The sequence below is a fragment of the Triturus cristatus genome, chromosome 12 (genome assembly GCF_964204655.1).
Source record: "Triturus cristatus chromosome 12, aTriCri1.1, whole genome shotgun sequence".
Taxonomy (NCBI): Eukaryota; Metazoa; Chordata; class Amphibia; order Caudata; family Salamandridae; genus Triturus; species Triturus cristatus.
The window spans coordinates 131454430-131482422 of record NC_140595.1 but is presented as its reverse complement, the minus strand read 5'-3'; the positions used below and the strand labels follow the sequence as shown (position 1 = coordinate 131482422).

General features: G+C 43.9%; 1 protein-coding gene across 1 annotated transcript in view; it reads right to left on the bottom strand.

Moving 5' to 3' along the window:
- Positions 1-282: 282 nt before the first annotated feature.
- PEA15 (proliferation and apoptosis adaptor protein 15) overlaps positions 283-27993 on the bottom strand; it is a 344104-nt gene continuing 316393 nt past the window's right edge. Inside the window, exons 4-5 of the mRNA XM_085638644.1 lie at positions 23443-23598; positions 283-4203 (exon numbers count right to left, since the gene is read on the bottom strand). Coding sequence (XP_085494770.1) covers positions 4139-4203; positions 23443-23598 — 221 coding nt within the window. The 3' untranslated portion in view covers positions 283-4138. The remainder of the gene's footprint in view (positions 4204-23442; positions 23599-27993) is intronic.

Sequence of the window (27993 nt, the reverse complement as noted above, 5' to 3'; positions counted from 1 at the left end):
CTAACTGGAGAGTATCTGTGATCAAGGCTTTTTTGCGGACAAACCGTTTTGGGCAGATGTAGCCTTTTTAGCACGCTTGGAAATAAACAATTATCCACCATTAATTTGATGAGTGCTTCTTCTGAAGTATAGCCACTTTTAATAATATAATCTTTCACAGAAGTTCTACTGTATCTCTAGTGCATTAGGGTCCGACTAAACATTAGCGAGGATTCTTCTGATCTTTCCATTTACGCACTTTTTTCCGACTGGTCTATCACTCCTCTCGGAAAGCGCCTAGCATTTTAGGTTAATGGAAATTGATTTGCTTCAAAATAGGGCCATTAAACAGAGTGGGTGACCCAATAACAGAAGCTTTAGTTTGCAAGTCTGGGTCATGTGCGTGGACGCAGGCGACATAGCCAAGGTCAAGCACAAAGATGAATACTAGATTCAGATATCAAAGAGATGTTGAAATATCCTACTGAGTAAGTCACTCCATTCACTATAGCTCAAATGTGAGGGTGCGCGACCATCGATTCAGGAATTGACAATTGGACCTACTGTGATGTTAATCCAACTGGCCCGCCTCTTTGGCTTGAAGTACCTTTTCCTTGACCTAGGAGGCATCATCTTAGCTTCATCCAGTTCACGTCACTTATAGTCTTGACTGAAGCACCGGTTAAGTGACTGGTAATTGAATGTGGCCTTAGGCACAAATGAACGGTAACGTTAGAAAGTTATATTTCAAGATGCTTTATACATAGGTGATGTCTTGGGCAGTGGCGTAGTGCAAAATGGTGGGGACACCCTCAGAATGTGAAGAACGTCCAAGGAGTCTCTCAGATCACATTGTTTTTCATTGGCCTTTCGGATGGATGTGCCCCCTGAAAGGTTGGGGTGCTCCTGCCCCACAGTGGCTGCAAGGGCCTGTGTCATGGCCCTGGCCTTGGGGTTAATACAACAATGCTGAGATGTAACAGTGCACTTGGACGCTAGAAAACACATAACTTCTGTTAAGTCTTACTACTCTGCTTGGGTTTGAGGGAAGTGTTGCAAAATCAATCTAACGAGAACCATTTTGGAAGTAGCTGCACTAAGGGGAGGGTTGTAAGCTGAAGTGATGTTTGAAGCCCTGTTTCAAAAGAATTGCGTAAAATTGATTTAAAGAAAATCACCACACAGTGAAAGATAGGCTGGCCTTTTCTAAGACTCCAAGTTTTCTATTACACATCTACAGCTCACTATGATGGGCCGAGCTGGTCTCATGATATTTGACACCTATCCCAATGTAAGCTAGTTGTGGATACCCTTGTTTTGCCATACAATTTATTTATGTGCAATAATCTGCACTGATTGGTGAGTCTGTTAATAATGATAAATAAGATTTATAGAGCGCACAGCTACCTCCAACGGATGTGTCCCGGCGCTGGGTTGCAGATTCACAGTGAGGAAAGCAAAAAGGGGGAACTACGGGAGGTTAAAAAGCCAGGTAGACTTCCAGACTATGTTGGCTGTTGTGGACATTTTTATTGAATTTTACTTTGGCATAGCCATGAGGTATCATTACTTTGAATAACATCTAAGTTCATATTATTAAGGCCTTTTGTGTTTAGTTCTGAAATTAAAATGCTATGCTTTTTCTCATTTTCTGTGTATGGCTGGCTTTCGTAAGTATGTCGGTGCCGTTCGCAGATGGCAGACAGCCGAACAGAAATTCATCTATTGTATAGAAGGACTTAGCAGAGCATCTCCAATGATTTCAGTCCCTCAATTCAGAATTTGAACAGCTCATTCATCACAAAAACATGCACGAGGCATAGAATGATGATCATTTGAGGAGCAAAGAAGATTCATAATGCTGGGTTGAGTAACTCCAAGACATTAGCCCTACGGTAAGCAGTGAACGGTTGCGCTCTGCTCTTGTAAACAGTGCGTCATCTCACTTTCATAGATTGCTGTGCCTGACTTAATTGGCGAGGAGTGTGCAGCTGGAAATTTGAGTTATTGTTCTGCCAGCTGCAATGTGTATACCGCACGCTTAGATTAGAGCTGGGTTGGGGATTTCTGCCGAAGCGGAGCCTGTAGTTCCCACTGAACTTTCTAGGACAGTGTGGGGCAACTTGACCTTATATTCCTCAAAACATATTAGATCATAGCTCTTTACATAGTTAATAGAATGACCATGTTGCCCTCGCCACCCATTGTCTGAACAAACTTCACCTCTCGATCTTCCGTAGTGCAAGCGAAGCGTGTTCTTTGAGTAGCTGGGCAGCTGTATCAAAGCCAATGTGGCACCTCCTACTTTTTCGACGAGGAATATAAAATAACATATCCAGGACAACATTGCCTGACAAGTGTCCAGCCGGTCCCTCAACTATTCCACAGCAAATCAAGGATCAGCTATGTGTCTATACTGAAGTAGGGATTCAAAGACAATGTTGTTGACAGTTGTGCAGTGTGTCCCTCAACTATTCCACAGCAAAATCAAAGATCAGCTATGGGCTCTATAAAGAAATAGGGATTTCCAAAATCGTTCCAGTTACAAATACAGAGTCAACCTGTCAAGATATTTCAAGTTTTTGGCAGCGCAACAACCACAAATTCAACGAATCCCGTACTCCGTCGCAGAACAATGGATGTCAGGACTCCTCAGGCCCCTCACCTAAAAAGCACATGAATTCTTGACAACGAACAAGGGATAACACAGATCCGTTCAAAAAGAGGAGGTGTCTAAGAAAGTAAGGTAACTGAGGAACTACCAGAAAGCACTCTGCTGTACAAAATATAATTCTACATCACTCTGATACAATTTAAAGTGACACCAGTAGGAATGTCTAAAGGTCCATGGAACAGGAATTGTAGAAGTGTAATGTAAACTTTGATTATATTTATTTAGTCAGATGTCTCGTTTGAATACAGCTAGTTCAAGTAGTGTCCTGATCTGTCCAGTCTCTCTGCCGACATGACCCAATATCTCAGCAGACATTCTACTGCCTTTGACTTTCTGCAAATATCGCTTATTTCAAATTCCTACCCCCATACATTGCATTATCTCCATTTCTTTCAATACCTTCTTTTTTTAGCTCCTTCATTTTTAAGTTTGTATGATGCCGCATCTGGAAATTGTGCCATCTAATATATAGCAATGCAACCCTTAATCTTAGGGCAAGAACTTTGATTTGGAATCTACATCACCAAAAACCTTGATTCAAATAAAGCTCTCTGTTTTTCCACAGAAAATAAACACTTCTAATTAGTAATCCATAATCTGACTATTATCAACTATGTCCCCTTCCGCTGTCGCCCCCATTTAAGAAATCATTCAAGGTGGTGGCTATCGACAGGTTGCTCTCTGCACCTTTCCGAGGTGACCTGTTTTCATTCAGTTGGAGGCAAAATGGCAAAATATGGGTGCAATTTTCAGAAATTATATCCTCAGATTCCTTGGCTTTAGAAATATGCACCTCAATATTTTAAGTGTCTCCGGGGCCCCGGTTATAAGTTGTGAAGGAGATTGACATGTGGGAGGGATGTGTGGCTGTCGGCCAACAGCAGACTTCATCTGACAGTGACCAATTGGGATCCAACCACTTCTTCTCCTCCTTAGAATACATCAATGATGCCACTCACACATACCACCACGCACACTCACAGAGGCACACAGACTGACACACGTGTGCACGGACAAAGTTCTCGAAAAAGCCACAGTCTACTGCAGTAGAAGAGGACGGTTAGTCGGAGGATCAGGTGGAGGACAGGGGAGAAGGGTTAATTTCCATTTGCATAGAAATTTCCAAAGTACACGTAACACAATGAGAAACTATCCAAATAACACAAACACAAAATATGTCAAAAAATAATACTTGAAACACACGCACACGCTCACGGGCACAGGAAAAGATGGACTGCAGAAAACTGAGCAGACACAGTCGGGAGTTAAGACGTTTGTTAGTGGTCATCATGAGCGCTGTGCTCTTGCGCCCCCTGTTCCCACGGCACTCCTTTCTTGGCTTTTTCCTCGACTCCAAATGGTTTGTGCAGGTCCAATGGGAGGAAGGGGGCCGAGGGCAACTGGGTCATCGATGAGTTAGTGAAGATGATGGTGGTGAAGTTGGTGAAGAGGACGTCCGAGCACGACCCTTGACCGTCCTTCTCCTCAAGCTTTCTTTGGGGGTGGGGCAAGCTTGATGATTTCATCTTCTGAAGGCTGTCGAATAACATCTGTGTGACATGAAACACAAAGAAGTGCCTTAATATAGCTAGCACAGCAGATCACACAATAACCATTTGATTTCATGATTACAGTCTAGTTTATTTTTTTCCATTAGCTTTTTCAAAGAGAACTTTTTAATTGTCTGAATTTGATTAGTCCTAAACTATGATTTAAAGCAACTTCACAACCTCAAATGGAGAACTTGGCAAAAAGCTTTTTATTCCGTAAATTGGGGTGTCTCCTAGGTTATAAAGGCAGCACAAAGATATTACCTTTTAACAGACTCAATCGGAAATGGTAGATTGCATTATTACAAAACCACCATCACGCAAGGTTATTTTAGGATAATTTATCAAAAATGCAAGGGTATACATAAGTTTCTACATACAACCTAAACTCAACATGTGGCACCGGTAATAGCTGGATCCATAAGAAGGAAAGAAACCCTGTAGGGAGACGTAGTCTTAGTAAGAGAGATTACCCATCTATTGTTCCATTTGTAAGGGGTGAGAACTCATCTATAGATCATGTCATAAAGAGGCAAGAATAAAATCAACAAATGCAGACAGATAGTTTAAAACCAAAAAGCCAATTGAGTAATGTAACGCACTCATAAGAATTCAAGATGCCATCTCAAGATGCAATTTAAAGGGGATAGAAACCACTGAGAGAACCATCTAAGGAGGGGAGAACTCAACAAGAGACACCCTCTACGGAGGCCAGAACCCTTCGAGAGATGCGGTCAGAAGGAGTGAGAACCTGGACAGAGTTGCAGTCTAAGTACGTGGTGTCCAAGTCTACAGAAATTATGTGGGTACATTGGGTGCAGACAGTACATTTATCTCCTCTACTCCCTGCTGATGTCATGCAGCCCAGAAGCTTGTAATAGGAAAATGTGATCAGAAAATTCCCTGAACCTTTTTTTTTTTCTGTGCTTTTGACTTTTATCTGACCTACATGATGCGTTGTGTTCGGTATCATTGCGAGCCCCATGTTACAAAGAGCATTTTGTGTCAATAATCATCTGGGACATTCATTAGGGTAAGGAACATTATTTAAAATACAGGGAAACATAGTCATAAGTTAGTGGAACAAAAAAAAAGTTTATAAAAAAAGCCAAGGTGTTCAAAATGTAAAAGTATGTGAAGCACCTCCGCCCAGAGCAGGCTTTGTTCCTGGCCCCTGAGAGCACTGGCTCTCACCCCATGAGGTCGGAAACATGTCCAGTGGTGGCAGGCTGGCTAAGGCTAGTCAGAGACCAATCCAGTGCTTGGTAGGTTTGCAGGGGACCCTCGAAGGTGTCTCCTGTGTGCATTTATTATTAAATCCATCACTGAGGATCTATTAAGATGAGGATTTGATCAAGACGAGATGTTTGGTACCAAATATGTTAGGGTACAGTGAAGCCATCATGGAGTTAGGAACTCATGATGACAAGTATCCATCCTCTATGGCTTCCCGGTGCACTTACAATATCCAACAATGGACTTAGATATTATAGGGTCATATCTGCTCATGCGGATATGTCCACACATCAAATATAGTGCACCCTGACTTAGAGCTGTAAGGTCTGCAGTAGAGGTGACTTACCTATACCTCATGCCGTGAATGGGAGCATGGCATCCAGGGCTGTGTGCCACGTCGACCCTATAGTTTTCTCTGAACCAGGACACGCAGCCTGCAAGGACAGTTTACAATGTCTTTGTAAGGCGTCCCTAGGGTGGCACAATTTGTGCTGCAGCCCTAGTGTACCCTCTTCAGTCCCAATGCCCTAGGTACCAGGGGTACCATTTACTAGGAAGTTATAGAGGTTGCTGGGGCTGTGCCAATTGTGGTACAGTTTTAGGGAAAGAACACTGGTACTGGGAACCTGATTAGCAGGGACCCAGTACATCTCAGTCAAAGGTGCATCAAAAAACAGGCAAAAGTGGGGAGTGGTACTGCAAAAAAAACTGTTTTCCACAGAACTGCTTGGAACCAGTGCAACACATTAGGACAGAACAGCAGTTTCCAAAGAAACACACCAAAGCAGGCAATAAATCCAAAAGAAAGCTCTAGTACGGGGCAGTGGGAAACTGTACAATCCACACAAATAATTATGTGATGGGTTTGGGAATACTCTAACTATGTCCGTTTATACAACTAAAACCATGAGAGACAAATGGAATATATATTGTAACCATGCAGTAGGAAAATGGGCAACCCTGAAACCTATTAGCAAAAGATGCTATTTTCAGACTTGAGACAAACATATTCTAGTTTGACAACTCATTGGGTGGGTTTATGCCACCGATCTGAACAGACATTTACAGGACAGGAGTAATGGAAAGTGCCACAATATCCAGAAGTATACAAAAAAAAGTGACAAATACCATGGACAGGGGAAACCATGGAAAAACATTAAAGACTAACTTCACAGTCCATATGCTGCAGAAAGAAATCTGTATTTTTGGATGACGTTGGCGCTGACTGAAATATAGCTTTTAGGCATCTTTCATAGAGTTCTGGGGAGACGTTTTGTGCTCTCCATAGATATCAGTGGCGGCCGGCACGGCATGGGGGGGCGGAGTGGGGTGCGTGGCACAATGTAAAACTTTTTTTTAAAACACTTAACTTGCCGATGGGTCCCGCATCTCCGCTCCTGCTCTCCTCCATCTCGGACTCCAGGAAGCACAGCCAGGCTCCCCTGACCAATCACAACGCTGCAATGCAGTGTTCATTAGCCTCCTCCTACATTATCAAGACCATAACACCAGGCCCCGCCAATTCAGGGGAACTGGCCCTTTAAGAGAAGCAGCATGTCCATATGGATTTCTACTTAGTACCTTTTTTGTGTTTTTGCAGTATGGGAAATTGTTTTCCAGCACAGAGATAAAAGCAAGTGAACAAAAATAAAGCCAGGGGGGTTTCGACGAACTAATGCAACATCGTCATCGATTTTTAAATGGCTGTAACGGATGTAACCAAGTCATACAAACACCAACACTCTCGGTGCTTCTTTAGTGCTGGATTTGATGCACCCAGGTCCTCCAGAGTTGGTAAACAGTTTCTCATTAATTCCCGTCGCGTGACGGTGGAGACGCTATTCTCCGAATCCGTCCCCAGTGCCTTATTAGCTCAAGCATTTCTTTCCAACAGGCAACCTTCCCCAGTGAACAAACCTTCCCAGTGTAGGATTACAACTCAATTATCAACCCAAAGGCTTCATTTCCGATGACAGACAAACCACTTAACATCCGGTCTTTCACCCGGCCCGCCGGATGGAATGTCAGCCCTGCGCGAGGCACGCAGTCCAACGTTTGCACGCTACAGAATAGACTTCCGCCTGCTTCTTGTTTGTCTCTGTGCTTCCTGCAAGGGCAAAAAGCTTGTCCATGTGGCATCAGTGCTTAATTTGTAAAAAATAAGTAAATAAGTGCCAGGGCTCTGGTCAGGAGGTCACTGCAGCTTTACCACACATTGCCCTGCAATAATGCCAAGGATAGTAACAATACAACTACTAGCCTCTCACTCCTCCTACACGTGTGACAATTCGGACTATTTCAGGCCCCCCGAGCTACAAGAATAGCTTGGGTGGCAGTTAATAGTCATTTTTAATGAATATCTCATTAATAATTAACTGTTGTTCTGGTCATCTCCAAATTAGCTAGACAGTGCCAACGTGTGGCAGGCTGTCACAAGTGCCGGTGCTGACAACTGAGTGCAAGTGCGGAGCACCGGAAACCACTGGCTCAAATTAAGCACTGTGTGGCATAGGAGTAGGTCGCAAGGCAGTCAGAGTGACAGGCTAGACATATTTATGCACCACATTCAACTATAGGGGCCTTTATATATTTATATAATCCTTTCTACTGTTTTTCTTTCTCTTTCCAATCAAAACATATTTAACATTTATTTATCACGACAACATATGGCCAATTCTTTAGATTTTTTTATGCAACCATGTCATCCTACACTCTCCCGTTCATTGTGACTGTGCCAGCCAGGGATTTAAATCTCCTCGCAGTGCCAATTAATTTCCTGTTCACATAAGCAGAAAGTATCCGTGCTTCTTTGTACCAAGGCCCTAATTAGGAGCGGGTGGTTAATTGTCACTGCATTTATTGCAATTATGAGTTTCGTGATAAATATACACTGCCGGATACTTATTGTGGGAAAACGCCAGGTATTTGCTGGAACAGATGGATCTTGGTGCAGTAAGCATCGAACTCTGCATGTTATTACCCAAAATCTCATAATTGGGTGGCTTTTATTGCATCTGATAAAATCAGACTTGGCAGAGTCGAATTTCATCAAATGCGATAAATATCACACTAATTAGCAGGCCACTCATAATAAGGGGCTTAATGTAAACATTTTCTGTTCTCTTTACACAGTTAACCAAACAGTTGACTTAGCACTACTACTTATACCACTTAAATCAAGGTATACATCAATTCAGAAGTGTCAATATAATCGTGTCACTTAATGCACAGACTCCATTATCTTCTTTACTGAAAATCGCTTTCTTTATTGATAATCTCATAATATCATCTTCTTACATCTGGTCGTAGGTAACGCGTTTCGTTCAAAAGTACTTCTTCAGGGCTTTCAATCATATTCACACTTCTCGGCACAAAAAAAGACATGATGTAGGTTTTGTTGAAAAGATATGTAGCCAAAGGTGTTATGGCATCAACTCCTATCACTAGCCAACCCAATGTGTCAACAACTTATGACAATATTCCCTTATGTCCCTGGTGGTAATGAGTTCCTGTACACAGAGATGTGTATTCGGCGCACTACGTCTTGAAATTTGACAGTAATTAACCAATGGTCCTACAAGTAATTCCACAAACTACACTATGTCTTCTGTCCAGTTAATTCACCTCACATCAGGTAGAATCCTCCTGATCTAATGATAATGGTTACTCACGGCAGCATATTGTAGCAAATTTTCTAACTTTTTTCCCCCCTTTTTTTTTGACCTTTTGAAACTGCGCTATGATATGCGAGCAGTTAGGCTTATCAGAGGGTAGTGCTAAGCATTGGTTGTACTCACAGAGGCAATAAATGAGACACACACTCAAGAATAAATCTGCGTCCAATTTATAAAAATAACACCGATTTTTATGTAATTGTTAAGACCAAGAACTTCATTCTACAGTAAGCACTTTTTAAGATAGAAATTTGCAAAGTTCGCAAAATTAACTACTCTTCTGCGCAATTACTCACTACTGAAGTCAATAGGAGAAAAGAGAAAAATGCATATAAAATCACACAGTTGGGTTTATGGATCACCTTTGGGACTAAGGTAAGTAGCAAGGCCAGGCCCAATGTTCCACCAGCAGTTTCTCTGGAGCATGGCGGATTCAGCCGGGAGCAGGGTCCTGGGGTCATTCGTAGATGTTACCCTATGAAGAATGGGGGGGCACTTGAAAATACACTGCACAAAGCGACTTAAAGGTAAGTACGAGGAGTCCCACTCAAGGGAGCAGTTTGCAAGGGCCTCAGGATCATGGGAGCACAGCTGGATTGTCGTTACCAAGGCCAGTTGGGCCGGGAGCAGAGCAGATAGTTCAGCCGGGGGGTGCGCATCAATATGTCCTTGCGGTCAGGAGCAGGCAGCCTGGAGAGACAATTCCAGGACATCTGGGCCACTCACAAAGTGGGTCTGAGGGGGTCTAGAAGTCCCTCGATGGGTGCTTGCTTCCTGGGCAGTTGGAGTGCGGAGTGGACTCTTCATCTCGCTGTATGCTGTATGGGGTCTGGTACCCCAGATATTAGTGCAGCACTGCTCCGATAGAGTCTGGTGTTTCCAAACTTGGTGGGGAGACAGATCTGATCCTTGGAAGCTGATGTACCACTTTCAGTTCATCTCCTGCTTTGGAGTCGCCGGGGAGCAGCACGTTGACAAACCGGACTTTCCCGGTTTCGGTGCCTGCAGACTTCAAGGGAGTAGTACCTCTACTCCAAGTTAGTTCTTGGGTGATTTGTAGAAGGCTGGAGGAACTCTGGGATCCTAGGAGGCCTCACAGTTGCAGAATGAGACAGCACACAGTGATTGTCAAGGCCTTAAGTCTTCAGGCAGGGTTTGGCACCAATTTTCTGCAACAGGGCTTCAGTTTTCAGGTCAGCAGCTCTTCTTTGTCCTTTTCTTCTCTGTGTCCATAGAATCTATGTTCAGGGTCCAGGGATGCCAACTAAATACTTATGGGTGTTACAGGGAGTGACAGGTAGTAGCTAATGGGCTACCTACCTTTAGGGTACCTGCACCCTCCAAGTGATGATTTTCTGTGAGAAGGGGCACTATCCTGGCCCTAATTGGCGAATCCCCTCACCAACCATGATGGAGGTAAATGAAAAGTGGGCTCCACATAACCTGCCCCACCTTAGGGGTGGTGCTGGCTGGGTGGGGACCCATCTCCCAATTTAACAAATGTTCCCGCCTGTCCTCCCACCAAATGTGGAGCAGGAAAGGGGGATTGGCATCCTCCACCATCTGGTACTGCCTGGGTTGCATTTCAAAGGCGGTATTGCCTTTGAAGCTTCCCGCCCTGGAAGGCCATCCTAGCCTGAAGAGGTGTGAAGCACCCCCGCCCAGAGCAGGCTTTGTTCCTGGCCTCTGAGAGTGCAGGCCCTCACCCCATGAGGTCAGAAACATGTCTGGTGGTGGCAGGCTGGTTAAGACTAGTATGAGACCACAAAAGTGCTTGGTAGGTTTTCAGGGGACCCCCTAAATGGGGCTCCTGTGTGCCTTTCTTATTAAAACCAACACTGCCATCAGTGAGGATTTATTAAGATGAGATGTATGGTACCATACATCTTAGAGTACAGTAATGCCATGATGGAGCTAGGAAACTCATAATGACACGTATCCAGCCCATGAACTCCCCATGGCTTCCCTGTGCACTTACAATATCTAAGAATAGACTTGATATTGGAGAGTCATATCTGCTCGTGCAGATACGTCCACACATGTGATATAGTGCACCCTGCCTTAAGGCTATAAGACCTGAAGTAGGGATGACTTACCTATGCCTCATGCAGTGTATGTAGGCATGGCACACAGGGCTGTCTGCCATGTTGACTCTTCGGTTTTCTCTGCATTAAGAGAAGCAGCCTGTAATGGCAGTTTGCATGGTCTTGGTGAGGAGGTCTCTGGGGTGGCACAATTGGTGCTGCTGCCCCAGTGGACCCTCTTCAGTACCAATGCCCTATGTACCAGGGGTACCATTCACTAGGGACTTACAGGGGTTACTGAAGTTGTGCCAATCGTGGTACAATTTTGGGAATGAGATCTGGCACTGGGAACGTGGTTGACAGGGACCCAGTGCACTTTCAATTCGAAATCATATCAGACACGAGGCAAAACCTGGGGGCTAGCCATGTCAAAATATGCACTTTCCTACAAACACTATATATAAATCTGTTCTCAGTGAAGCACTATGGACGTCTGGCCTGAGATTTGTCATCTAACAAAACTAATACCTCATATTCTGTATTAAAATTATCTTAAAATATATCCTTTTCCAACATTGTTTCAACATAGTTTCCACCTGGTCTAATTCTGAGCCTACAACATCATTCTGCACTATACATGACCATGCTTCATATCCTGTCAATATCTATCCAACTTTGAAGTACTTGAGTTGTAAATTGACATTTTAATCATGATGAAAAAGTTCATGTGTATATATCCTTGCGTTGTGTTCTTTATATAAATACATCGCTGTTTTAATTTGCCTCTTCATTATTTTATTGTTATTTTTCTTGCATTTATTTCTCAGACTTTCTTTATTAGTTTTCAAAGGAGAGAGGATGTGGCCTAAGAGCTAGAGGGGTCAATCTCAAAGCTGGTGAACCAGGTTCGAGTCTTGGGAGGGAAGCTCAACATCCTGTGGTTCTAGGCAAATCACTTAATCTCCCTGTGCCCAACAAATATGAATGTGTCTGTCTGTAATGCAACTGGTGCTCATGTAAAGCACTCTAAAACCTTTGGGTCGAGTTTGCGCTATATAAAACAAACAAAAAAAGCACAGAATAAAGCATGATTTTGTCATCATCACATATGGTCGTCAATCAAGTCTGGGGGCTAATAGAAAGTTCAATTTGAAAAAGAAAAAGCAAGACATGGCCATAGTTCTATACATGAGTCAAACAAGAGAGAAGCCTCTGGTTTCTTCCACTCAGAGGCCAGGGCAATCTTGGCTGCATCCACACAGAGCCAGAAGATAGAGTGATCTCTGTGCATTTTATGTTTGAGGGATGGGTCTCTGAGACCTAGCAGGACGAGTGTGGGTGTACAGGGGACTTGGTAACTCTGAACATAATTAACAATGGCCTGGGGAGGTGGCGGTTCCCGGGGCTGCGGGAGGGCTGTGTGGCCCCTGCACATAAATAATAAACCCCCAGGAAGGTGGCGGTCCCCAGGGCTGCGGGGGCCCCCATGGGCCCCTGATCCATAAATTGGGATTGCCCTCGGGTCCTGGCCCACCCGGGGGCTTTAACAAACGAGGCGCGGTAGTCCGCGCTTTGTTTTAAAAAAAAGAAATCGGCCGGAGCCGTGCCAGGTGTGCAAATCGGGCTGAAAATTTTTAAAAATGCTTTTTTGGGCCTTGGGGTTCTCTGTCGGACCCCCTGACCAGGTGTAGGGGGTCAGGGTGTTTTTACCCTGCCCCCTTTTCTTCTTTTTTAATGATCCTCTGACCTTTTTCCTTCTCTCTCGGTACCGAGTCACAAGATTGCTGCCAACACTTCCAGGTTTGAAGTGTTGGCAGCCAATCAGAGGCAAGCTCGTGCTCGGGAGGGCTCAGCCAATCAGATCTAACAATTCACAAATATCGATATCTGTAAATATTTAAATATCTCAAAAACTACTGAATTGATTTACACAATTTAAAAGAAAGCGTGCTTTCTCGGCCCAGAGCTATCTCTCTGCCAAATTTGGTGTAACTCCATTCAGGAGTTCAGGCTGTTGCCGTGTCTAAAGTTTCCTATGGAAATTAACATGGAGAAAACATGTTTTGGGACCCCCCTTTTTTCTCGGCCCCCGCTTGACGAATCACCCTGAAACCTTAAAGACAGGAGCTGACCTGAGTGAACAATTAGTTTTGAAAATTTCGTGAAGATTCGTCAAACGGCGCCAAAGTCATTGGCAAATAAACAAAAGCGCTTTTCCTATGGAAACAAGGTTCTAACTACAACTACCACCTGGCTAACGCCCGTAGGTAATATATATATAAAGATGCTAGATGCTCTTTGCTATTTATTATCATTCCTGAGTGTGAGGAGATATATCTCTGGTGTATATGCCGATGTGCCATGTGTAATATGCTATTTATTGCCACAATTGCATGTAGGGAGTGGCCATGACTCAGGAGAGGTAAAACCTCCCGTGAGCTCTGATAGTCTCTCCCTCCCACACAAATGGTAATATATTGCATTTTATGTCAGCTAAACTGCATACTTGGCACTGCCAACGCAGTTTTCCATCTGTATTTGTTTTAACAAAAGGAATTTAAACAAAACTAGAATGCAAGAGGTAACATTTGTGCTGAAAGGTAAAATCACACTGAAGAAATACTGTAACTATTTGGAGAGTTGGATTCAGTGTAAAGTAATTGTTATATGAAATGTAGGGGGCAGTAGAAAGTGTTTGTATGGTGCCCATTTTGCTGCACTGGGAAATGAACTCGAGTTTGTACTGTAGTAATAGCATGAATTATATATTTATACATCCACTGGAAAAACAGTCAACATGACATGAGTTATGGTGTGCATTGCATGCAATAACTGGCAAATTCCAGTCATTTTGTTTGCTTCACTTTGCTTTGCTTTACCTGTGTGTTTTCAGTACAATGTGTTTTTTATGATGCACTTAAATTCCAACCGCCGTAGGTCGTGTGCCCAGCCACCGTCGGGTGGCCAACCTCTATTGCACACGGCCGGAGTAGGCCTGTGCCCAACTGGCTGCATTTGCTTACCACCTGATGCCTGCAGAAGCTGGCTGCAAGAGCTTCAGGCCCTGCTCTTCTTATGGCCATAAGGTGGCCACTGTGCAACAGAAGGAGAGGTGGCAAGTTTCTTCTTTCATTGAGAAGCAGAGTAAGTTTTAAATTGACAGTTTGTTAATTTAAAATAGGTTTCTAAAGCTGGAGTTTGTTTTCCCAGAGCAAAATGTAAGTGGCCTGGATCGCAGGAAACTTGAGCTGTCATTTAACATTTTCTCTGCCGGTGTCTGCAATGCCCCACGAAACAAACATCACTGTGACCCATCGGTGCTGTGGTGGATGACCCACCGGGCAGTAGAGGCTGGCATGTAAAGAGGGTGATGGGCGGGGGGGACGACAAAAATAAAAGATAAAAAACATAAGCAAACAAAAATAATTCCACTTTCCTTTCTGGCACAACCTCCTCCTCCTCGCTCGGGTCTTGGTACGCAGGCTCCGGGACCCAGGAAACTGCAGTAACTAATCCTGGCGCTGCTCTCATGCAGCATGACGCACCAGGATTGGAGGAAGCAGACTCCTTCGGCCCTCCAAAGGACACTGGAGCCCTATCCTGTCTACAACAGCTGGCTTAGAGAGGTTTAAAATGTGCATGGCCGGCCAAAAAGACATGCGCACTTTAAACTTAAAATGCCCTGTCCATCACTGCTTTCTGCTGCTGGAATCAGAAAGACCCCCCCCCCCCCCCCCCCCGACGCTCAGCTCGGGATATAGAGTTTTGAAAAATAAAAATGCATTGAATTAACTTTATTACCATTTTATTTTTCTATCTCTGTGGTCAATTTTTTAGTGGGGCGACGCTCCTCCCCCTCAACGGAGGAGCTGCCCCTACCACTGGGTTAGTGCTCCGCCGATGTATTTCCCAGCAGTTTCCCGGACTTTAAATAGAGTTGGGGAATCGTGGGTTTCACCCGGTGGGAAAACTGTCAGTTTATAGGGCCCCTCCCACTCCATCATACCCTAATAAGGCCCTTAATGCTGAATAAGTTGTACTGCTTCCATAAGGATTCAGCATCCTAATAGATGAATAATGAACTACACAATCATCCTTTATGTACCACTTACTTGGCAGCCATTTGTTAGGTATCCTTATTTGAGATGGTTCACTTTTGTCAGTTTATTCATAGCTCATGTGTACCACGCCATCAAACTTTATGTTCACAACTTGGAGCAATTAGCCTAAATGCTAGATTGTTTTGTGAACCAATTACATTTTAGGAATATGTGATAAAATGAAGTATTGCTTATGTTTCATATTTCTAAAAAGAACCCACATTGGAAGAGGATGTACTCCGATTCCTTGTTTGCATATGTGTTATTTCAGTTTGTCTGTAAAAAACACATTTGGGCATATTTACAAGGAAATGGCAGAGCTGCCGCAAAATGTGCAGAGCCACGCTCCACCATTTCCAAAATGGAGAGTTGTGCAGTATTTACAACAATACAGTGGACCCCTGTGTTTTCCCTAGCACTGCATTATAAATAGCTGCCTAGCACCAACACAGACACCCTTGTGCCATAGCGCAAGGGTGCCTGCGTTTCACGGAATGATTGTTTATGTGCAGAAATGTGTCCCTTTCTGTACCTAAACAATCATTAATGGCGTTTTGCTCTTTTATTGTGTGCTGCAGTGTGTAGCACACATAGAAAAAGCAAAAACGAGGGAAATAAACGTATTTCTCACCGTTGCGCCATTCTAACACCTGCTTTTGCATGGCGTTAGTTTTTGGCGCTGCCTCAGATGTACACATCCTTGTAAATCTGGGGCAGCATCAAAAAGCAATGGGTGTTGCGGTTGAGCGCAAAAAGCTGCATGAAAGGGTAGCATACTTAAAAATCAATCAATCAATCAAGGTGTTTATATAGCGTGCTACTCACCCGTGAGGGTCTCAAGGCGCTGGGGGGAGGGGCTGCGGCTCCGGATCAGTCGAAGAGCCAGGTCTTGAGGTCCTTCCAGAACGTGTGCAGGGTCGGGGAGTGTCTGATGTTCACTGGGAGCTCGTTCCAGGTTTTGGCTGCGATGTAGGAGAAGGCTCTCCCGCCGGTTCTGTGTCTGCGGATGCAGGGGACCTCCGCCAGGCCGAGGTCGGCGGAGCGGAGGTTCCTCTTGGGTACGTGGAAGGATACTCTCTCGTTGAGGTATTTGGGTCCGATGTTGTGGAGAGATTTGTAGGCGTGGGTGAGGAGTTTGAAGGTGACCCTCTTCTCAATGGGGAGCCAGTGGAGGACTCATAGGTGTTGGGTCAAGTACTCATGGCGCGTAGTCCCGAGGACGAGTCTGGCTGCGTTAAGCCACAAAAAGTGGCTTAACGACACCTTTCAAATATGGAACAGGGCATTGCGCCACAGGAACATCAGTAAAAGTGACGTTCCTGTGGTGCAATCCACATGTAAATATGCCCCATTATTTCCCAAACTGTTTGATATTCCCAAATTCTGAGGAACATGGGGTTACCACATCGCCTTCAACTGAGAGAAAAATATTGTAGGCAAAATATGGTCAAGTCAAGTAGATTCAGGTAAGTCTGAATATACCATTCTTAACTCCACATCTGTATACCATGAATATCTGTATATCGTGAAGGTACATATCTGTAGAATAAAGTATTGTAAAACCTAGAATTATTTGTTTAAGAGGGAAATGCTTAAAATATTCAAACCTAGAACAAAATATATAAAACGCCTAACAGTTACAACTTGCTTCCTAAATTTTAACATGTTTTATTGCTTAATGTAGTAAAAAGGTGTTTCAGTTTCTCCTTGAGTCCCATGAACGTCCCATACAGTATGGTGACTTGGATTGCTGGGTTCTGCACTGGGGAGAAACAGGGGAGACATTGTGCCATACATTTGACTGAGTGAAGATTTGACTGTTATGAGCATACCTTGACTTAGAACTGAAGGGGATGTTTGGAAATATTTTGGATATTAAGCCCTCTTGGTCTTGTGTAGGTGTTTGTTGTATATAGGTCCGTTCCTCCGTAAACAAATAGGATTTACTGTTATTGGACTTTCACTAGGCCTTGGCTTCTAAAACTATTCTGCATAACTGGGGACATTCTGACAAGCACTCAATGCATCCATGGTGGCTATGAGTTTATTTTTTTCATTATTATTATTACTCATCATAATTTATTAAGATCAAGACCCATTTTGTGGCAGAGCACTTCACCCTAATCTGGTTTCCTACTGCTAGTAGAAATTTATAATACAATAACTAAATATTTATATATAAATATATAACACAGTTATGAAGGATGAATAGAATATGCAGGGTGAATGTAATATGATGGGACCAAAATGATTGACAAATCCAGGATTCATTTTGAAAGGTTATGTTGGGAGATGTGACAGTATAATGCTACATGGTTTTAATAATAAAGGAATTTATGGAAAACATACAAGGAACTTGCTTGATGTATAGCTTCAAAACTCAAACGCCCCATAGGTCTCAAATAGTTTCTCTAATCATTATATTGATGTATAACAAGGAAAGTGCCCATGAGGAGGTGATCTGGACCATAAGTGGTGAAACTATGATATAGCAGTGCGCATAGTCTCAATTGATATATAGCCCTCAAAAACAAACTTCAAATCTATGAGGCGAATGTTAGTAATGGCTTTATTCTATGGTGGTTTACAGATGAAGAAATAAGAGATTTTTTTTATCTTTTATTTTACGGAGTTTTATATAGAGCAAACTTGACCCGAAGGTATCGGGTATCAGAGCGCTTTACATAGCACCAGTTGCGTTATATGAGGACACATTCACGGGGAGATTAAGTGATTTGCCAAGAATCACAGGATGTTCAGCGTCATTGCCGAGACTCGAACCTGGTTCCTCAGATACGAGGTTGACCGCCCAAGCCGTTAGGCCAACTCCAAAGAGATTGTCCCTTATTCATCTGGTATCAACTTCAAAAATAGGTAGATTGAGTAGATGACTCTAGTCTACGTTTTGACGGAAACCAGATCTGCACATCAATCAACAGTAAAGCTATGCTCTTATGGGATAAGTACTGCATTGTTATTAATGGATTACTTAGATTTTGAAAATGAAATAAAAACTTTGACAATCGCAAACTCTTTCTGGAGCACAGACTTCAAGGCAACAAACGATATGAAGAGGAGCGTCTACGATTTAGCAATATCTGCTTAGACATGTTCTTTTTTGCAAAGTAAGTGCATTTAATTGGAGTATTATAAATGTAGAACTGGACAGATCAAATTGAAAATTGTGAAATTCATTTAACAGCTGCCACAGACTTATTCAAAGAGCTTTATAGCCCAGATGAGAAATATCTTTTAGGTAATCCACCCAGTTTTCAAAGAGTAAAATGGGTGCAAATGTATACGATACACACCACTGTTGACTGCTTCTGTGGCAGTTGTATAGGTTGATTAGGAAAAGAAAAAAAAATATCATAATATAATGTACAAAACAGGATTAAAACAAATAACCACATCATCGAGCATATCAAATATTTACAGAAATCCTAGCAGAGACGAAGATGCGAATAAATGGGTAAAAGGGCATGCTGGACTCCTTAGAGTGACATTTCTTTATCGATGTGATGCTGGAATTGCTGGCTGTTCAATACTCGTTTAACCATTGCATTGGAAGGGTTGTCCTAGTGGCCAGAGCAAAGGCGTGCCATGCCTTTGAAGAACTTCCCGAGAAGGAATGCCTGAAGGTTTTCATCTTCTTAATAGCTGACATTTAAAAAAAAAAAGGCAGCAGTGGCGGCTGATAGGGAACGGGGGTGGTGAAGTGGGGGTTGAAAAATATCTTTTAAACACCCACTTACCTTTTTTACCGCCTCTCCTTTGGCTCCGCTTCTCTTCTCTTCCTGCCTCCAGTCTGGAAAAGCTGCAGGAAGCACGCGGGCACACAGGCTCCCCTGAGCCAATCACAATGCTGCAATGCAGCGTTGTGTTCGGTCTGTGCACCGTGATCGGAGCTCAGATGGAGACAGTGAGCCTGTGCATATTCCCCACCAGGCTGTGCTGGTGGGGAATATTCAAAGGGCGCATGACTGTTTGGCCGGTGTGAGAAGGTGGCCTGGTGTATACGGTCCACTAATTAAAGTGGGCACCTTGCACCAGTCCACACGACCCTTATGATGTATGAGGTCAAAGATAACCTTTAGAGGTAGCTGTGGAGAGCAGCCTTCAGGCTTAATCTTGAAGGAATGTAAAGCAGCTTGTTTTACCAGAATATCACCTCCTAAATTACTAAATGAAAGAAGAACCAAACAGTAGTTGTATAAAAATATGTATTTATTAATATAACACTCTCTTCTAGTCTCTACACGAGATTAGGGCACAAAGCACACAATACTGACTCAATCGAACATTCGTAAGTAGCAAATTACACAGCGGGCTCCAGGGGGAGACCGAGCCATATACTAAAAAAATGGTATAACAATCACGACTTGACTAGACACAGTGCCTAGAGCACGTAGAATCGCTGGGACCCCAAGGAACCACCCAGAGGAGTGACACAGGGAGCCCACGGAGGACGGGTGCAGTGAGGAAACACAGCCGCACGCTCCGTACTACTCTATGGGAAAGTCGCGGCGGCAAAGATACAGTTTAAGAACACTTCTACGATGACTTCGAGCAAACCCTTTGGAACATAGGAGGTTCTAAGGCCAACCCACTAGTGAGTACCGAGGTACCCGTGTTACCTATCCCAGAGGAGCCGAGTGCATAGGGGTCAAGTGGTGTCGGAAACCTTCGTCGAGTTGCAAAGAAGTACTGCTGCCATGAAGGTGAAGAGTGTCCGGTGGAATCCAAGCCTGGATTCGAGATGAGAAGAACCTGAAAGCAGAGGGCACAGTGTCTGGGTCACTTCAGGTGACCAGGGGCTCGGCAGTCGAATGCCCACCGATGTCGGGTGCTTCAGGTGCGAAGAAGGGTTGCTTGACTCTGCAGCCACGGGGACCAGGAGATGCTGAGGATGACCAGGATTCAGAGGTGAGCTGTCCCACAAAGGATGTTGAGACCTGAGGGGTCGATGTTCGGCTGGAGCACCAACAAGCCTTGGCAAATGCAACCCACGCAGTCAGAGTAAACAGGTTACGGTGTGGACCAGCAAGGTCCAGGTGACACCCCAATCAATGGAGTCCGGGGAACATCTCGAGCAACCAGGTAAGCCCAAGAACAAACAAGGTGACCCTCACCAGGACCCACAGGCCAAGAGACCAGGGATCGCAAGGAGACCTCAAGCTAGTTTGCAAAGTACCAGCCCACAGGACACTTGGTGAGTGGAGGCCAGATATCTTCAGTGCAATTACTGCTCGTGGACAGGACTACACGGAGTCCAATGCACAAGCTCGGGAATTGTCAACAAGCATATGCACTTGCAAATGTATGCGGTGCACAGGGTTTCGGGTTGCAAGACCCCCACCAGTGATACTGGTCTCAGAATCGCTGAGAGGTCAGATCTACCTCAGGGACCTTCGGGAACTCCCCTCCTGTGTTGCTGAAATCATCAGAGTCCTCAGGAGCTCGGGAGAAGCAAACCAGTCAGATTCATTTAGGTGCCAGCTTCTGCAGCGGAGTAACTCCTTTACTCCAAGGGAGAGTCTTCAGTCGTCCAGCATCATACAGACAGTTGAAGTACTTGGTTTCTTCTTAGCAGAATCTTGTCCAGGTAAAATAAGGAAGTCCTGTAGCCAGGTAACCCACTTTATACCCATGGGAAGGCATTGGAAAGATTCTAGGGACCCTCCTATGGGAGGGGGAGGACAGAGGGGTGGCTACACCCATGTCCTTTGTCCAGTTTCGCGCTAGAGCAGGAGCCAATGGCTCCCTGAACTGGTTTGAGCCGGGCTATGCACAGGGTCACCAAATGTGCCCCAAGTGCAGACTTTCTGGCACTCTTAGAGTGCATCCACCCAGCCCCAATACACTAAACCCTGTCTGGGAGGTGGTCACACCTCCCTGTGACAGGATGCCTATTGTCATGCCTTCCTCTGCTCCAGCTTGGCTCAGCAGCAGGAGAGCAGAATCGTGTCTGTGGCTGGCAGCATACATTTTGTGCTGCCCGGGTCGAGAAAGCTGGTACCGGGTATACCGGTGACCCACACATGTCCCTTTGGAAGGGTGGAATCATACCTCCCACACCAGTTTCTGGTGTGGAGGTATGATTTCAAGTTATTTGACACCAAACACAACATGTTTCTAAGCAGCCTTTTTAAAGTTAACATTTACCGCAAGGTTATAATGCACTTAAACATATATGTCTGGATGCATGACAGACAACCCCAGAGAATGGTCTCCCAAGGCTGCAGAGGGGCTCTGCTCATGCAGGGGCACCCTCTCACATAAAACCCATCACCCTGCCTTCAGGATTGATAAGGCCTGCCATGGGTTGACTGATAGGTTTTTAAGTGTAGTGATTTAGATAGATATAGTGAACCTATATCTTAGTAAGTGGTGCAAGCACCATCTTACACAGTCTGCTGTAGCAGGCCTGTTGTGTAATATTGAATGGCCTCTTATGCGTGGCATAATACATGCTTCAGCCCATGGGAGGCCTATGGCGTACCTATGTCCTGGGTACATGGTGTGCCATATACTAGGGACTGATAAGGGTACCCCAGTATCCAATCTGGAGTGTACCTAAAGTACATACATCCCAGTCAGACTAGTCAAAAACCAGCAAAACACTGGGAAAAAAGTGGGGGTACACATGCAGTCGGATCCTACCTTCCTACAGCCGGGCCGAGAAAGCCGGCCCAGCAGTCATGCGTACTTCAGTGTGCACCAACCACTCCTTCCTGAGCCACCATCCCTGCCCGCTCAAACCCAGCCCCACAGTAACAAAAAAGAACATGATAATAATGTTATCATTTTATTTTTCCTTTTTTCACTGCTCTAAGAGCAGTGGGACGCCGCTCCTCCTCCTCAGCGGAGGAGCCACCACTGATGAAAGCACCAAATGTGATTTTAGTTTTCTGAGGTTATCAGGTTCTGAAAAAGATACTCTGGAGTACCAGAGTGGAGCTCTGCATCCATGATTCAGTCTAACTCCAGATACTCTGTGAGGCCATTTAAGTGAGACCAGAACTGGTAAATGTAGTCTAAACCTTTTTGAGCCCATTGCCAAACTGGATCTGCACGCAGGGATGTTTTAAGAAGAGAAATGTGCAGCTTGGGTATCCACATGGGTAGAGATCTGCCATTGTCCGTCATCAGAATTACAAGGGATTGAGCTGCTAGTTTATAATCCAGAAATGTATGCCTAAAGCGTCACATACACTCAGATTTTGTAAACTGACTAAAATTAGTAAACTTACTCAAAAGTGTAAATTACTCAAAGGCGTACAGCCCCAGGCCTTCAATTTGGTGGAGCCATGTATGTTACTCTTTTGGAGTAAATTAACAGTCAGATTTTGCGAATAGCTAAAAGGTTGTAAACTTACTCAAGAGTGCAAATTACTCAAAAGTGTAAATTACCTTTGTGAATAAGGTCCTAAGAGAGCGATGTAAATACTGTGATAATAACACAATACAAGACCTGTGTAAAATGTCCCCCCAAAACTATTGCTAAGACTTCAACTGTCATTTGCCATTCTACTGCTAAAAGATATAATTTTTAAAGGGACACACTTTTTTAAAATAAATTTTTTTGTTCCTGCTGCTGGATTTTGCAGCCAACAGTTCTTTAAAACAGCATGCTTTTATATTTTTATAAGTTTTTAGTTTTTTTTAGTTTTAGGCTTATTGTTATGAACAGTCTTCAGCCCTTAAAATGGAACTGACATCAGAGGTGTACACAAAGTTGATTACTTCATCCCAGTTGCAAAGGAAAAGTCGCAATACACTTTCTTTTCCACCAAAAGATTTTTTAACGGAGTTTTATATAGCGCAAACTTGACCCAATGGTATCGGGTATCAGAGCGCTTTACACGAGCACTGGTTGCGTTACATGTGGACACATTCATTTTTGTTAGGCAAGGGGGAGATTAAGTGATTTGCCCAGAATCACAGGATGTTCAGCGTCATTGCCGAGACTCGAACCCGGTTCCAAAGATTCGAGGTCAACCGCCCTAGCCGTTAGGCCAACTACTCTCCCCGTTTTACTTACATGATAATTCTGCTCTCTCAGCCTTCTGGTTTATCTTGCCGCACTCACCTTTTGATACCCCCTAATGCCCCTTAAAGAAGCACAAATAATTCCACAAAGGTACAGAGAGTACAGGTCGATCCCTCTACAAGGACCCAGCGGTAGAGCTCCTATCAACCTACCTTTGTACTTTTTGGCACTGGGGATGCGGGTGAGTTTGGTGTCTACTTCATCCTCCTCTGAAATCTTCAGCACTTTTGTCCGGTAATCGATGACCATGGTGAGCAGATCTGGGCGCCTGGAGATCTCGAAAATGTGCTCGATGTACATCAGATTATCTGGATAAAGACAGAAGATTTCATTTAATCAGTACTTCAGCTCATCTGCAAAGCAGTTTATATTGAATAGATGCCGCTACTTTTATCAACACAATATTAATTCCTATTATATTTAGGTACATTTGTAACCATGCAAGATACTAGCGAGCAACTAATCCGATATCGCACAAGAAGTATGCTATGTTATGCACTTAAGATCCTTCACTAAATTCATTTATACGCGTGTTACAGGGATTACGCTCACAAACCCCAAATCTTGCTCACATAAAACATTTGTTTCAGACACAGATTTCAAAATTTACTCAAGGCAACTTGGCAGATCTAGTCCTTACTATAACATGTAAAAAGAACAAGCTTGTCTGTGCAGCTGGGCTTGGGACAACTTATCTGCCATTCACAGGACACATTAAAAAGTACAAAAGGCTGAAGAACAGTAAGGGAGTTCACCACATAAAGGTTACTTTTTTCATGCTAGACAAATTTCAGCTACAGTAGAAAGTTTTTTCACAGATCATTTTGAATCCAGGTGATACAAGGGAGATAATAATATTAAACTTCATCAGCGACAGGCGTGGAATATAGAACATATTTAAGATAGCTTTGAACGACAGAGGGTATCACTCACCCCCTTGAAGAATGAGCTGGTTGATGCTAATTTAAAGACGTGTTGGCTGTTTTCGTGTTCTGTAATCAGGACTGGACCACTATCTCACGATTATTGAGACTTTATTGTTTAACTATATCTTGGAGTGTCAAGTGTTTCAGTCCCTATAAATTGTATAAAAACTTTTCTAGTTATTTTTTTATACATATGAAATAAAAATAGTGAATATTTTTTGATAAATAAAATCTCCTGTGTTTCGTGTGTTAAAGGCAACCTTAGCCTCATCAGTCTTGACAAAATAGTGTTATACATATTAGTCCTAAACATTATGAGTGCCGGGGTATACCCCGTGTTTGTAACTTAGTTTCACAGGTCACTTTTGGTTACCCGTGTCTTCTGCACCCAAGGTAGTGGGGAGTTTTCTACCCTGAATGGCACCACTCTGAAGTTTTTCTAACTATCCAATTGTAATCTGTATTTGGCAGCCCATTTATATTTGCTATCTCATTGATATGCGATCCCTGTATCCACCACTACCGTCCTTTGTTCTGTCTAATTTAAAGACCACCCACTACGCGGTGATCCGCTTTCCAGTTACCCATGGGATGTATCACTTCTCTTGGCCTCAACTCATGGTGACATGATGAGAGGCTACTGCTTGAACATTTGGAATTGAGACACCATGCTTAAAGCCAGGTGCTGATGCAACCAATGCCCTTTTTAGGTGTCGGCTACAGTCTGTTGGCAAGACTTATTGTTTTAAATACATTACATATACTCAAGGTAGGTTTTTGATTACTTCCTTGAACATGATTGGGCGGCTTTGTTGTCTGTCTCACTTCCCCGCTCCTGATTTACTGGCTTTTCTCAGTACTCTTGGTCTACCAGAGTTGGGAATGGATGATGTAACCTTGCATTGCAGATTTCAGACATTGCCTCGGAGTGCATGGGAGTGGATATTTTCTCCCACTCTCTTTTCCTGCTTCCCCTCCTCCCAAATGGGTTATGTTTTATTTTGACAATTCTCATAGAAAGATGGCTGCCATGGATGTACGTACAGCCACAACATATCCTCGATTAGAATTTTTTTTAAATTAAACAAAATGCATGTATGCTCGTCTGCAGGAGTCATCTTTTCATCCATTTGTAATATTTTACAAAATGCTGTTAAGGTGGATTTTATAGATGCAAAGCTAATACGGTTCACAGCCAAAATCTATTGGCTTTACCAAGGCTAGTTTAATTGTGACACTCCGTGGCCCACATACAATTCTGCACCGAGCGATGAGGGGAACATAGCTGACACTAATCTTTCACATGCCTCTAGAATTTGGCTTTTATTCCATCCAGAATGTATTCATAGAGGCAAAGTGGACTGATTGATTATAGAGTATGGTATGAGAAACCTGTGCTTGCTTTTGTTTAAAGCAAAAACTTATCAATATTATAACAACAATTTTTTAATGGGAATGCATGTTTTTTGCTGTGCTCAATGTATGTTCTATTCAATTTGTGGCGTGCCAACTGGTGCAGCAAAACACACAAGATGATGGACGGAATGTTGCACATTGGCAAAACATTCACCCCCAGTCACAGATCTGGGTTTAATCCATCGTTATTTTGCTCACCACGCCACCCCAGTTCTGACATGGCCATATGCAAATCAGTCTTGACCCTGTGCCTCATGGGAACAGTCCAGCCCGAACTGCCAAGCCATATCTTCCCTGGACCGGAATCAAGCATCCTAGGACCGGTTTCGGGGTTTCACCCCTCTTCAGCCAGGATAGCTTGACTCCAGTGGCGTAGTGAGCACGGGACCCACGTCTGGTCATACCCTTCCCACTTAGGGCGAAAAGCAAAACACACAAAATGATGGACGGAATGTTTCACATTGGCAAAACATTTACCCCCAGTCACAGATCTGGGTTTAATCCATCGTTATTTTGCTCACCACGCCACCCCAGTTCTGACATGGCCATATGCAAATCAGTCTTGACCCTGTGCCTCATGGGACCAGTCCAGCCCGAACTGCCAAGCCATGTCTTCCCTGGACCGGAATCAAGAATCCTAGGACCGGTTTCGGGGTTTCACCCCTCTTCAGCCAGGATAGCTTGACTCCAGTGGCGTAGTGAGCACGGGACCCACGTCTGGGCATACCCTTCCCACATAGGGCGAACAGCAAAACACACAAGATGATGGACGGCATGTTGCACATTGGCAAAACATTCACCCCCAGTCACAGATCTGGGTGGCAACTGGTGCACGCTGGAAGACAGGAAGGTGTGTGGTAAAACCTACTGAATGCCCAGAACCCACTTTCAAACCAGTGCTGGATTTGTAAAAGAATGAGTGCTGGTGCCCAAAGCTGTGCTCAGAGCCCACAGCCAGCGCTATTAAATGTCAGTGCTCCGAATACCAAAGTCGTGTATCCTTGCTGCCCGCTCTTAACTACCCTAATACCTATGCTGTGTGAGGTTGCACCCACTGAACACATGCCATGCATTTTACATTGAGTCATGGCTTGAACTTTTTCGTTTCTTGGCAAATAAATAAGGCTGTTCTCAGAAATATTATTCCTGTGAGTGTGAGTTACTTATTAAAAGTCTAGAGTAAATCTCAATTAAGGCACAAATACTCACAGAAACAAGCTTTGTAAATTTAGAGCTAAGAACACTGGGGCAGATCTACAAGAAAGTGCGGCAGTGCGGCACCCCAAGCCCTTTTGGCTGCGCCACGCTGCAGCACTTTCAGAGCATAGGAATGCGACATATTTCCAATGATATGTCGCATTCCTGTGCTCTCCCCTGCGCTGGTGCATAAACAGCGGACATGCGCCAGCGCAGGCTCCCTGGTGCAAGGATGCCTGCGTCATGGGGAGATTGTTTTTGTGCAGGAAGGGGCACCTTCCTGCAAGAAAACAATCACTACAGGCATTTTCCTCTGTCAACGTGTGCCTTAGAATGCAGCACGCATTGAGAGAGGAAAAAAACGAAGAGAAATGAAAACATTTCTCCTCGTAGCGCCTCGCTTTGCCAACCCTAGGTTGGCATAGCATACTGAGGCATTTCCAGGTTTATGATTCCTCGTAAATCTGGAAATGTGTCTGGTTCCATGGGTGTTGCGCGGGAACACCCACAGCAACACCCATGGAACACACCTTTCACCCAAAGTGCTGAGTGTAAAGGGACTGTATTTACAAGGACAGGAAAAGCCACGCAGGGTGGCTTTTCCTGTCCTTGTAAATATGGCGCAGCACACTGCACTGCCGGTCTGTCACAAAAAGTGACGTACTGGCAGCGCAAGGGGCTTGTAAATCTGCCCCACTGTTTTTGAGATGTATAAAAATAAACTGTATCGGTGTCCCAATGCCCATGTTACAGCCAATTATTATGCTACTAAGGCAAAGAAAAGCTTCCTTTATTTGATCTCCAAGGTGGATATGAAACATACAACATAACTGCTCCGGCCTATTTTAGTATCTCGCAATTATCTACTGGAACCCACTCTGGTCAGATGGAACTTTTTACTTGCCTGATAGCATGGAGGGAAAATCACCGTTATCACAATTACAGTCTGCAATTTTCCATAATCAAGGACTCGAGACTTAATCTCTTGGCTCTCTCGTTTTTATTATCAACATAAAGATTTGCAGATACAAAGTCCTCAACACGAGGCACAACAAGTACATAGGCACTAAAACAAATGCTACTCTACGAAGAATCCGCATACGGCTAAAAATAACTAAAAGTACAATCTCTAAAAGCATGAGGTAGAACACTACCAAGCAAATG